Genomic DNA, 13859 nt, shown 5'->3' on the forward strand with positions numbered 1-13859 from the left:
TAGATGTATATATATGTATTGAAAATGCAGTGTGACGGATAAACCCCGGGGGGGTGACGATTAAACCCCGGCATTTTTGAGATTTCAATTTTTCCACCGTTGTCGTTTTTGCTCTGTACCGGTTAAACAAAGCGACGTAGATAAAAATTTCCTATATAAATTTTGTAGCTAAAGGTTCACTCTTTACAGTGGTATACCACATTTAACTAAAATTATTTATTTTCTTGTTAAAAATCGGCACCGAAAAAAAACTGACGGTTAGGCCCCGGTCTCCCCTACATGAGTGGGTCAACGGAAGGAAAACATATACACTAAGAGAAACTTATTACGTAGATCTTATAATTCGGTCATATAACGGATTAAGATTTTCCGTATCTTTTTTGAGATTGATCGTATTATTATGTTTTTTAATATAAAACATTTCCGCTATCTCTCTCTTCCTCACATTTCTCTCCATATGCAGAACCTCCGCAGTGGACCATTTAAAATCATGCCCGTGCGTCAATCGGTGCTTGCTAACTACGGAGCGCTTACTCTCATCTTTTTTAATATCACCAAGATGCTCCCTCACACGAGTCTCCAGGTGTCTTAATGTTTGTCCTATATAGGACACATTACAGTCGTTACAGTCAATTTTATAAACTACACCTTATTAAATGTAATAGTACGATATTAAACGTCAGTTTGGTCAAATAATTCCTCTTATCAAGGTAAAGTTATCGAAAAGTGAATACTTTATGAGATATCTCATATTTTATATTAAAAATGTCATGACAAAATTTAAAATATTTCAGGAAATTCTTAACGAAAGGAGCTTTGTCTTAGTGTTTTGAAAACGTCTCGACAAGAGTTACAAGAATATGACATAAAAAATAGGGGTCAATAAAAGTCTCCATAAAAACCATTAAAACAGACATAATAAAAAATACTATTAAAAAAATACTAACAAAAACAATGCTTTAGATTAATTTTATTTTTAGAAATAACTTTCTGGAACTTTCTGCATCGATATATTTCGATATGTGAAAATCTCCTCTATTTATCATCCTTGATTTGAAATAGACAAACGAAAAAAAGATATATATTATAAAAGCTGCAAAAGTTATGATAGCATCAAAATACTAAATACTCCACTGTAAAATTATATTTTTTAACTTATACACGCCTTTTCCTCGGGAAGTATCGAACTGATTTTTTAAATCTCATTAAAAATGGATTACGATTTGATTGATCGTTTTTTGCTTCCTCATAGAGGAAGCTTTGTGATGGGGAAAAAATTTTTTTTTTCGAGATTTTGGTGGAAATAGGTTTAGAATGTTCCAAAATGTCGAGAAATCACATTAGTAGAAAATGTCCGGAAGTATATATGTGTGTGTGTGTACGGATTTTTTTGTATATGCATCTACTTCTACAATTTTTTAGATACCGGGTTGAAATTTTGCACACAAATAGAGTATCATAGAAAGTATGTTCTCCTCTAATTTTCTTAAAATCCGTCGACCGGTATGAATTTTAAGAGAATTTTCATTTTTCAGAAAAATGTGTTTTACGCTGTAACTTTCCCAATATTTGAGATATCAGTCTATTTTTAATTCTATTATATTTTTCAGTCTTTTTTACCCCTATTTCATATATAATTTTTTAAGATTTGGTTGATTAGATCCAGCTTTATAAGGCTCCTATATTTGTACGGATTCCCCGAAATTTCAAACGTCTGTATTTCAAGAACTAATCAACCAAATCTTAAAGAATTCTATATGAAATAGGGGTAGAAAAGACTGAAGAATATAATAGAATTAGAAAAATTGTCAATATATTATAAAACTTTAACCCTTAAAGACTATACTTCAAGTCTCAACTGCTTGAGACTTTTTAAAAATTAATGTTTTTGGACAATTTAGTATTAATTATTGACAACTTTTTCTAATTCTGTTATATTCTTCAGTCTTTTCTATCCCTATTTCATATATAATTCTTTAAATTTGATTGATTAGACCAAACTTTATAAGGCTTTTATGTATGTACGAATTCTCCGAAATTTCAAACGTCTGTAACTCAAGAACTGATTAACCAAATTTTAAAGAATTATATATGAAATAGGGGTAGAAAAGATTTAAAAAAAGGTGGGCAAGTATAAACTTGCACATTGCTTCCTCATAGTTTTTAAGTGTGCAAATTTCTACTTGTTTAAATTATTATAATTTCATCACAAGTTACGGAGTAATCAAAGTTGCAAAAAACTGACTGTCCAACTATAATATAATTAAAATCCAGAAAGAACTTATAAGAAGAAAACTATTTTTGATCAGAATGCATCAGCGTCAATCGTTTGAGAAAAAAGAATAAAAACAGATAATTCGAATTAATATATTGATCTAGCGATGAGAAAAAAATTATATAAAAATAGGTAGTTTAAGCCTATAATTCCGCAATTATATTATTCTTTCCCTTAACTTAATCGGTAATAAGTTCAATAAAAATGAATCATCAAAATTTCAAACTGTTTAATTCCTGTTGTCCCTATATAATCTAATCTTATTCTTTCATGTGTCAAACAAAAAACTAATCCTTAAGTATTCACGTTGATAAAATATCACATATATAACTCAACAAGTTAATCGATCGTCAAAGCGAATAATTGGAGTTTGGTCGAAGTCATTCTCAATGGGATTCGCATAAAGTTTAATATTTCTTAGTTCTCTGTGTATTGTGGTACGCCACACTAGAAAAGCGCTTGTATACCTAACAGACTCGTATATTAGTTGCTTTCCATTTACATCAAAACTCAGATAATTCTCACTTGTGATGTCATTCTGTCTTTATTATTCATTAATTGCCAAAAAGGATAGAACGACGTCACAAGTGAGAATTATCTGAGTTTTGATGTAAATGGAAAGCACCTATTGTGCCATACACCCTTGACGACTCGCCATTGAAAGTTGATCGGAAAACAATTCGAAAGGGATGCGAAGAAATCAGCTGTCATACATATATCTGTCAATCGACACACCTATAAACGTGAAATTTTTTCATAGCATGTATTATTTCTTCAATATTCTCTCTCCCTCTCCCTCTTCTTCTCCTATAATTACATCGAAGCTTGCTTACGTACATACATCGAAAATTGTTGTACGCATGGTAAGTAAATCAACGCTGTTTTTCTTCTTAAATTATCACAGAACAAATAAAAGAAGGTACGCGCCATTTTACTCGTTGTTTTACTTTTCACATACGAATTTCTTATTGGTATATAGATTCTTATCCATGATACGAGAGTAGAAATGACGAAACGAATAAAAGCGCTGAATAGAACCTATAAAACATATATTATAGTTTATTTTGTTTTCAAAGAATCGCTGTAGTGATTCGTTGGAAATTGTCATTAAACAATATGCGTATCGAATCGTAACTTAATGGCAACTTTTACGATTTATAATAGTTTGAATTTTCAATTTTTATGATAATATTACATAGATAAAGAATTGCGTTTCGCCACGTTATGCACGGTGATAGCACTTTTCATTTAATAATAAATAATAAGAATTCAATTGTTATAATATAATACACACACACACACACACACACACACACACACACACACGCGTATATATATCTATGGTAGAACTTTTAGCAACGATAAAAGAATAAATAATAATTATGATGCTATAAATAATTTGTGATTTAAATTTAATTTCTTATTCTTGTTGACGATTGTTATCATTTCTTGGAAACATCGTTAGCTTATTCAACAAAGGCAATACATCTTTTGTTAACAATTTCTTACGATTCTGCGTTTTTTTTTTGAAAATTTTCTTTAATTAATAATATTAAATCTGACGATTAAAGTAAATAATTCAATAAGAATTTTATATATTTTCTTGAATAAATAAATCCTTTGTAATAAACTTATAAAAGGCAAAACTTTTGTATATCTGTCTCTCTTCTTCATCTATTTCTGTTTGACTAATTTTAGGCCCAGTTTCACCAACTTCTAGAGGGACATTGTAGTTAGAAAGAGATGATGATTTAGAAAAATGAACAAGTCGAGCTTTAATCGAAGGTTACAGTTAATCGACGTTGGTGAAACTGGGCCTTAGAGCTGGACTAAAAATAATTTTGAATATTCTTATATTCTCGCTTATTATACCCTGGTAGAAATGTATGCAGTTTTCCTAGACACCCTTCCAGTTACTGTCTAGTATTACTGCATTCTCATTTGTGTAACAATACTGCGTAGGAAATGGACAAGAACTTGATAGAATTTTATTCAGTATCTGAAGCAGTTTTCCTGGTAAAAATATATGCAGTTTGCGTGGACACCTGCCCAGTTATTGTCTAGTATTAATAGATGATTATTAGTTAAAATACTGCGCAGGAACTGGATAAGAACTCAACAAAGTTTCATTGAGTTTCCATTGTTTCCAAGACATATTGTAATATTGATTCAGTTTTATAACGTGCGCGTATTATACAGTCTGTATAAAATTAATTTAAAAGATTGCGTAAAGTGTTAAAAGATCTTAAAACTGCGTGAAGAATGAGTGAACTTGTAGAAAAACATAGAGCAAGGAAAAGGAAATTGGAGGAAATAAGGAATATGACAGGACAAAATTTTGTTGCAGAAATGACAACTAAAAAGGCTATGATTGTAAGTGAGCAAAAGACAGAAATGTATATTAATAATACAGATTTGAATTGCGATGAGAACACATCAGACTATTCTGATGATAATAATATTAATGATATAAAAAGTAAAACTAAAACTAATCCTTAAAAATGAAATTTTTGAAAAAAAATGTAAAAGTGTTTATCTATATGCAATCCGAATATAAAAATAAGGTCAATGAGAGTGTCATACTGCAAAACTTCGGTATATAAAATATATTATATACCGCTACTTTTAGTATAATACGCACGAAAGATTTCCTGCACTATGACTCTCATTAACCTCAAAATTTTACATTTAGCAATAAAATATTACTAGAGCAAAACTGTCCATTTCTTTATCAGTAGATTTGCTTATTAATCAATTCAATCGTTCATTTATTGTCCAGTTATTGTTCAGTAAATGAGTTCAGATTTTGCGCATCTTTTGTGCGCAGTAACTGAAGGAAAAGCGTTACATCTTGATTGGAATTCCAAGTAGTTTTACTTCTCAGTTATTAGACAGAAGTTAATATAACTGTCCAGTAACTGCTAAAAAAATGCATGACATTTCTACCAGGGTAGATGCCATACTGATATCAAGAGCCACAAGTGTGGCTTATAAGAACTTTTTTTTAAGCCACACTCGTGCACATTTTATTTTTACAATTGTTTTGTATTATCGTTCTCTTTATTTATATCACATTATCCAGGAATGATCTTAATTTTTAAATGACGAATCTAATTTTTGGATTATTATCGTGAGAATTCGACTATTGTCGGAATATGTCGCTGTATATATTTACCGATCCTAATCGATGCTTAGAAGCTGCTTGTTTCTCTTGCTAAAATCACTTTTCGCTTCCGACATCAATACGAGAGTCAAATAAAGCCTATCAAATTAAAAGTATGCGACGATTCATTCTACCTGTTTTTTTTAAGTCCGCGGTTCAATTATAAGAAGTCAGAGGTTTATGTACATATAAATAATATATAAATAGGGGAGACCGGGGCAAACTCGACACAATTTTTTCAAAGGCAATTTTCAACAATTAATTAAAATTTTTAAGCAAATTTAATGGTACACATTTAAAGAGTGTTCCTTCAGGTACAAAATTGCTTAAGGAAGTTTTGCTGTTCGTTAGTTTTGTCCCCAGGAAAGGAAAAGTGACGCAAAGACAAATTTTCAAATTGAAAAATGGCGGGGCAAATTCGACACTTTGCCTGATCGACACAATTTGATCTGGAACTTATTTTTTATTGTTTGAAACTGAACATACAATGTTTATCGTGTATTTAAAAAGTACAAAAATTTGGAATTAAGTAAAACAATTATTGGAAATAATGAGAACAAAAATTGTTAAATTCAATTATTTTCATCTAAACTCATGTCTGAAAAACAATTTATGCAAGTAAATTCGCGATTAGACGTGCGCACACATTTGTCATGGGCCATATAGCTGCATAACAAGCATCGTTTGTTATTGGGAGACGATAAAACGGCGTGGTGTCGAGTTTGCCCCGAACGTCGTTTTTCACTTATTTTATCACTTATCAAAAATATAAAAATTTTGAAAATATCCAAAAACTATTATTGGATTCGTATAGAGCATCGAATTTCCCATCAAAATCACTTACCGGTAGATTTGCTAGAGTAAATCTCGATGAAAGAGTAGAAATTTTCAAGAGATCAGAAAAATTACTTTTTACCATCAAAAACGTTTATGTCGCGCTAAAAATTACACCATAACTCAGAATGTCACCAAATTTTGTTGATAATACTGGCACATAAATACGCATTTACAGTAGAAAAGGCAAGTTTCTACGATAGATTTAAATTGGCAAAAAGCCTAGTGTCAAGTTTGCCCCGGTGTCGAGTTTGCCCCGGTCTCCCCTATTAAATAAATAAATACCCTGGTAGAAATGTCATGCATTTTTTTAGCAGTTACTGGACAGTTATATTAACTTCTGTCTAATAACTGAGAAGTAAAACTACTTGGGATTCCAATCAAGATGTAACGCTTTTCCTTCAGTTACTGCGCACAAAAGATGCGCAAAATCTGAACTCATTTACTGAACAATAACTGGACAATAAATAAACGATTGAATTGATTAATAAGCAAATCTACTGATAAAGAAATGGACAGTTTTGCTCTAGTAATATTTTATTGCTAAATGTAAAATTTTGAGGTTAATGAGAGTCATAGTGCAGGAAATCTTTCGTGCGTATTATACTAAAAGTAGCGGTATATAATATATTTTATATACTGAAGATGTTTTGCAGTATGACACTCTCATTGACCTTATTTTTATATTCGGATTGCATATAGATAAACACTATTACATTTTTCTTCAAAAATTTTATTTTTAAGAATTAGTTTTAGTTTTACTTTTTATATCATTAATATTATTATCATCAGAATAGTCTGATGTGTTCTCATCGCAATTCAAATCTGTATTATTAATATACATTTCTGTTGTCTTTTGCTCACTTACAATCATAGCCTTATTAGTTGTCATTTCTGCAACAAAATTTTGTCCTGTCATATTCCTTATTTCCTCCAATTTCCTTTTCCTTGCTCTATGTTTTTCTACAAGTTCACTCATTCTTCACGCAGTTTTAAGATCTTTTAACACTTTACGCAATCTTTTAAATTAATTTTATACAGACTGTATAATACGCGCACGTTATAAAACTGAATCAATATTACAATATGTCTTGGAAACAATGGAAACTCAATGAAACTTTGTTGAGTTCTTATCCAGTTCCTGCGCAGTATTTTAACTAATAATCATCTATTAATACTAGACAATAACTGGGCAGGTGTCCACGCAAACTGCATATATTTTTACCAGGAAAACTGCTTCAGATACTGAATAAAATTCTATCAAGTTCTTGTCCATTTCCTACGCAGTATTGTTACACAAATGAGAATGCAGTAATACTAGACAGTAACTGGAAGGGTGTCTAGGAAAACTGCATACATTTCTACCAGGGTAATTAATCATATATAAATACATCATATATATTGAGGGGAATTGCCAGGTTAACGAAGAACATACCTTTAACATACATACATATACCTTTTATCTCAATCATTTTAAGTTTTGATTGCTTTGAGTACCTATTGAAACTTTATCTCGTAAAAAAATGCATAAAAATTCTATTTGTATAGTGTTGTTAATACCAAGTTCTATCATTGTGTAAATAAACTTTAACAAGCTAAAGGAAACGTGCTCGATCGTCTTCCAAACTCGTTTTTGAATTTAGATATATCTAAAGCAAATATATATTATAGATTAAGAGTCTTCTGCAATCTATTTTTTGTCAAGAGGGCCATATTAAAATTTTTATAATGACACGAGAAGCCGGTTTTATTTTTAAAAATTAAATAAAAACAAAATATTTTTATTTGATAAAATTCTTTTATATTAATGTCCAAGTTTCTTGACGGGCGGATAAAATTTTACGGGGACCGAATTTAGCCCATACTCAGACAGCACACATGTTTAAAATTGGGATATAAGACATTTTTAAGACATCTTTAACACGTCTTAATAATGTCTTATTTAAGACGTTTTATGTCTTGATTTTGGACATAGAAGAGACATATATATGGGGTATTCCATGGGATCTCAACTTTTTTTTTCACTCACATTCACCGATTTCTTTTGTTATGCAGTATGTTATTGTAGGGGAGACCGGGGCCTAACCGTCAGTTTTTTTTCGGTGCCGATTTTTAACAAGAAAATAAATAATTTTAGTTAAATGTGGTATACCACTGTAAAGAGTGAACCTTTAGCTACAAAATTTATATAGGAAATTTTTATCTACGTCGCTTTGTTTAACCGGTATAGAGCAAAAACGACAACGGTGGAAAAATTGAAATCTCAAAAATGCCGGGGTTTAACCGTCACACTGCATTTTCAATACATATACGTACATCTAATCCTGAAAAATGATAGGATACATCTTAATAATTGTTTTTTAAGAGAAAAATATAAAAATTTATTTAAAATTTTTATGCGAAACGTTATTAAAAAATAGTCACGAGGGTTCCTCTTTCCGCAGAAGTCACTCGCCCGACTTGTTTCACTCCTCGACGTCCGATGTCTCTATTCGGTGTCAGAACGGTTGTAATTCCCGTCTCATCCATATTCCATATGCAGTGACCCTGGAAATGCCCGGAAATGCCTTGGAAATGCACCCGGACTGCTTACTGACGGATTAACCCCAAACACAAGTTTCAGGTTTGATCACCCACGAAATATTAGACATCAACGATAATGAAAAAACTACACTGGATTCGTGTTCAGCATGCATTACTCTTTATAATCACGTACCTCGAGATTTGGAGAGCAAATATTATTTCAGATATTACAAAATTTCCACGCGCAGAAAATGTAACTTTTACCTTCCAAAAACACGTTTGCCCTCGTAAAAATCATAACACGGCAGATAACCTGCCGAAACTCCGTTGGTCACATGGGTACCATAAGCAGCGTTTACAATGTTAATAGCGAGTTTGCACAATATACAGGTTCCGAGATATTTGATTTGACGGTTCAACCCTGGCGACGGTTAGGCCCCGGTCTCCCCTACTAAATGATAGGTTTCTTCTCAATTTTTTCAGAATTTTATGGACGTTATTTCAGTAGATATCAACAGTTGAATTTTGAGTTTTTTTCAAGAATTGTGTGTGTGTGTGTGTGTGTGTGTGTGATATTTTCGGAAATTTTTAACTCAAAAGTTCTTCTATGTAAGAAAAATTTGTATACATGAAAAATGTTGGATTTTTCTTGTACTTTGAGATGGTAATTTTCATTTTTTACCATATTAATTTTTAGTACTTTTTTTCATGAAAAACGAATAAAAAATTAATTATCTCAGAAGTGCCATGCTCAATTGAGCTAGTTTTTTTTCTTTAAATACATTCAGTCGTGTGTAATAACGTGTTAAAATTTCAAAATGCCAGGACTAATAGAAAAAAAGATATGATTTTTTTCTTATAAATTTTTCACAAATTTTTTTCAACTCGACTACTTCCCGGCAAAAAAAAGAATTGAACTTTTGAGGTTTCAGATTAGAACAGTATATGAATTATCTTTTTGATGGAAATGGAATTCTAAGTACATTTTTCAATTTTTTCGAAATCCCTGAAGAATAAGTCAATTTCTAGAATCCGAAAATAAAAATTGCTAATTCTGAAATTTAATTTTTTCCACTTATTTAATATTCGTCTTTGATTGAATTTGTATCAATTCTATTTATCAAATTAACTCTGAATTCGGTTAAATGCTTTTTTAGATAACTTAATAAAAATTATCTTAAGTAAAAATATTCTTAAGTTTTTCATAAAAATTTTACTTCAAGACTATCTACTAGGGGAGACCTGACAAACTCGACACAATTTTTTCAAAGGCAATTTTCAACAATTAATTAAAATTTTCAAGCAAATCTAATGGTACACATTTAAAGAGCGTTCCTTCAGGTACAAAATTGCTTGAGGAAATTTTGCTGTACGTCGCTTAGTTTTGCCCTCAGGAAAGGAAAAGTGACGCAAAGACAAATTTTCAAATTGAAAAATGCCGGGGTAAACTCGACACTTTGCCTGATCGACACAATTTGATCTGGAACTTATTTTTTATTGTCTGAAACTAAATATACATTTGTTTCAGCATTTAACCGAATTCAGAGTTAATTTGATAAATAGAATTGATACAAATTCAATCAAAGACGAATATTAAATAAGTGGAAAAAATTAAATTTCAGAATTAGCAATTTTTATTTTCGGATTCTAGAAATTGACTTATTCTTCAGGGATTTCGAAAAAATTGAAAAATGTACTTAGAATTCCATTTCCATCAAAAAGATAATTCATATACTGTTCTAATCTGAAACCTCAAAAATTCAATTCTTTTTTTTTTTGCCGAAAAGTAGTCGAGTTGAAAAAAATTTATGTGAAAAATTCATAAGAAAAAAATCATATCTTTTTTTCTATTAGTCCTGGCATTTTGAAATTTTAACACGTTATTACACACGACTGAATGTATTTAAAGAAAAAAAAATAGCTTAATTGAGCATGGCACTTCTGAGATAATTAATTTTTTATTCGTTTTTCATGAAAAAAAAGTACTAAAAACTAATATGGTAAAAAATGAAAATTACCATCTCAAAGTACAAGAAAAATCCAACATTTTTCATGTATACAAATTTTTCTTACATAGAAGAACTTTTGAGTTAAAAATTTCCGAAAATATCACACACATACACACACAATTCTTGAAAAAAACTCAAAATTCAACTGTTGATATCTACTGAAATAACGTCCATAAAATTCTGAAAAAAATTGAGAAGGAACCTATCATTTAGTACAATAACATACTGCAAAACAAAAGAAATCGGTGAATGTGAGTGAAAAAAAAAGTTGAGATCTCATGGAATACCCCATATATATTTTTGTATAAGCGTTCGATTTTACATTTAATTAAGAGTCGAAACACTCTCTGGAATAGCTTTTTCCGCGAACATTCATCAAAACGTTAAAAGATGTAAAAAAAAATATTTGAAATGATATATATATATATATATATATAGAGAGAGAGAGAGAGAGGACATAGTTCTCGTTCTAATCCGTTCTCTTCACGCGCGAAGCCGTGATCAGACTACGGATTGAGATTGAGATTGGATTGAAATTTGACCAATTAGAGCAAAGTTTACTAAACTTGAAGTTAGTTTTCTTTATTCTGATTGATTACCCTAAGAGCAAAAAGTCGACTTTAAGTCGACTTGAAGTCGACTTCTACCGAAACTGACTTGGCAGAGAAGTCGACATTTTTAAGGACGAAAGTCGACTTGAAGTCGACTTGAAGTCGGCGAATGTCGCAAAAACCACCGACTTAAAGTCGACTTCCCGTCATGATGAAAAGTCGACTTCCCGTCATGACGAAAAGTCGACTTCCCGCCAACTTTTAAAGTCGATAAAATAAACCGCCGCGTACGTCTGGAGGTCGATTGTGTATCTTGAAACGAGGTAAAAATAACAAAAGTTAACAGATTTTATTAGATTTTGATAAATAAAATCGTAGATACGCTAATAAATTTTCTCACTTTTGTAATTTTTACCTCATTATTTCAAGATACACAATCGACCCCTTGCTGGAGGGCTAAAACTGATGCATTTCGATTTTTTTTCATATATAAAATAATTTAATTATCTAAAAAACTGTATAATTACAATCCTAATGTTTTATTCTTAATTACAAAGGCGGCCATATCTGTGCCACTTCTGCGTGCGCGGATTCCGGCAGCCACTTCTGGTAAGCTGACAATAACAGAACTAAAATTAAAACATTCCAGCGTTAATCGCGAAACAATATGCAAAATTAGCTATATAAATATATATCATATTATTATCATAATGTTGTAAATATATAATATTATATATATATATATATATATATATATTATTATAAATATATAATATCCACAGACTTTTATACTAGACCACTAACATCTATGGACGCACTGCCGAAAAGCTGATGCGAGTGCAAGGTGCAAGTGTTAGTGAAGGGTGCGGCCATATTGAATTAACAATAAGTCACTATCGGGTGTTCAGTTGCTCATGATGTGCGTTTATCTGCATTCGTTATTACAGTACATAACGAAGCAGGCGAATGTTTTTGTGTTAAATATTGGTACATGTTATCAATAAGTTTGTAAGTCATGCCTTCGACGTGTAGCGTACTTGGATGCCGAAATCGAACCACTACTCCTGTAGTATTAAACCCTTTCTTTTGGACATTCTGTATATGCCAGACTATTGTATAGAAATCTTGTATAAAACCACTTGTATAGAATAGTAGTATAGCATATCTTGACTAAAATCAACATGGCGGCAAGCATCACGGGCGAGATGTCTGTCAGCGGTCTAGTATTGTATAGAAGTCTATGATAATATCTAAATATTATTTTATAAATTAAAATCTCACATTTTTTATCCGAACCCCAGATTTCTAGCAGTTTGTGTTTGGACACGACTCCCTGCGACTGCAGCGTTTGTACTATTGCTTGAGTGCGTGGTATCAACCTGAAAAAATCGTATTGAATTGATGTAATCTATTCGATAAATCAACGTGAAATCAAAAGAAGATAGAATAACGATTTACCTGGCCCATGACTTGGTGATGCTCCCAGGTGTTGTCAGCAGCGACGGGACAAATCGTTTCAGCTTAGGGCACACTTGACCCTCCAAGAAGAAATACGCTAACCACTTGACACCGTCCACGGATGCTCTATATCCATCGATGGTAGTGCCCATTCGGCCTTTCCGAATGTACCAGACACGCGGCAAATGATCTTTCCGGTTCATTGATTATATCTATAAATATCTTTATAAATAAGTAGGAAAAACATTATAAAGCAACAATTGTGATAAAAATACCTTGGCGGTGGATCAACCAATGGTTCACTAAGATGGCATAGCATGAGCGAATTTCGGCAATCATTCGGGTTCTATCATCGTGACACCTCGCATGTACATCTTATTCGTTTCGTACATCTCTTTATAAACCACCTATTCCGGACTGATTTTCCGTAGAACGCACGAAGAATGCATGAACACAGGTTCCTTCATTTCTGGTGTTCTGAAAGATGATACAGAATGGAGAGGTCGCATTCAATAGGTCTTAATTATCGATGATAATTAATAACACACCATACCTAACCTGTAAGCATGTTTCCACTTGGCCTTATCCTGATCCTCTTTTACCTCGTCGGGCAAAACCTTTCTCGCGACTTGATCCGCCATACCTGCAAGAACTATCTGGCGTCTTATCGTGTCCTGTCTCGCGGCACGTATTCCTCGCACTCGCGTAAACTCTGGTCCACTCATCTGGTCCTCCAGCCTCCTCGAGATTCGCCGCCATATTGATGATGCATGACGCGCCGCTTGACTGTTTTCCGTCTTTTTATAAGTCGACTATTTAGAAGTCGACTTTTAGTCGACTTTCCGCCATTTTTAGAAGTCGACTATTTAGAAGTCGACTTTTAGTCGACTTTCCGCCATTTTTAGAAGTCGACTAGAAGTCGACTTATAAAAGTCGACTTGCCGTCGACTTTCCGTCAACTGTGCTCTTAGGGTAAATTTCAATCCAATCTCAATCCCAATCCGTAGTCTGATCACGGCTTTATTACGTTGCATCGCGCACGTAAC

At 32.1% G+C, this 13859-nt stretch overlaps 1 protein-coding gene across 2 annotated transcripts; it reads right to left on the reverse strand.

Moving 5' to 3' along the window:
- Nucleotides 1–11831: 11831 nt before the first annotated feature.
- LOC139779328 (probable ATP-dependent RNA helicase DHX37) lies at nucleotides 11832–13857 on the reverse strand. 2 transcript variants are annotated; one of them, XM_071717662.1, is made up of 5 exons: nucleotides 13367–13857; nucleotides 13089–13290; nucleotides 12814–13025; nucleotides 12637–12734; nucleotides 11832–11969 (listed from the first exon to the last, which is right to left on the reverse strand). In XM_071717662.1, exons 3-5 carry the CDS (start codon nucleotides 13014–13016, stop codon nucleotides 11905–11907), a joined length of 366 nt encoding a protein of 121 aa, XP_071573763.1. In that variant the 5' UTR covers nucleotides 13017–13025; nucleotides 13089–13290; nucleotides 13367–13857; the 3' UTR covers nucleotides 11832–11904. The 2 variants fall into 2 exon arrangements, with proteins under 2 accessions (XP_071573763.1, XP_071573762.1); XM_071717661.1 differs by having other exon boundaries at nucleotides 11832–11984.
- Nucleotides 13858–13859: the final 2 nt, after the last annotated feature.

The sequence above is a fragment of the Temnothorax nylanderi genome, unplaced genomic scaffold (genome assembly GCF_030848795.1).
Source record: "Temnothorax nylanderi isolate EJ_2023f unplaced genomic scaffold, tnyl_v1.0 TNYL_tig0221_pilon, whole genome shotgun sequence".
NCBI classification, from domain to species: domain Eukaryota; kingdom Metazoa; phylum Arthropoda; class Insecta; order Hymenoptera; family Formicidae; genus Temnothorax; species Temnothorax nylanderi.

What these genes read in the sequence shown, in the direction of transcription:
- LOC139779328 (XM_071717661.1), bottom strand. Translation starts at nt 13,016, where the DNA reads ATGAACCGGAAAGATCATTTGCCGCGTGTCTGGTACATTCGGAAAGGC. An exon ending in ATCACCAAGTCATGGGCCAG is followed by an intron (nt 12,735 to 12,813) that starts GTAAATCGTTAT and finishes CGATTTTTTCAG; the next exon opens with GTTGATACCACGCACTCAAG. An exon ending in CTGGGGTTCGGATAAAAAAT is followed by an intron (nt 11,985 to 12,636) that starts GTGAGATTTTAA and finishes TTTTAATTTTAG; the next exon opens with TTCTGTTATTGTCAGCTTAC.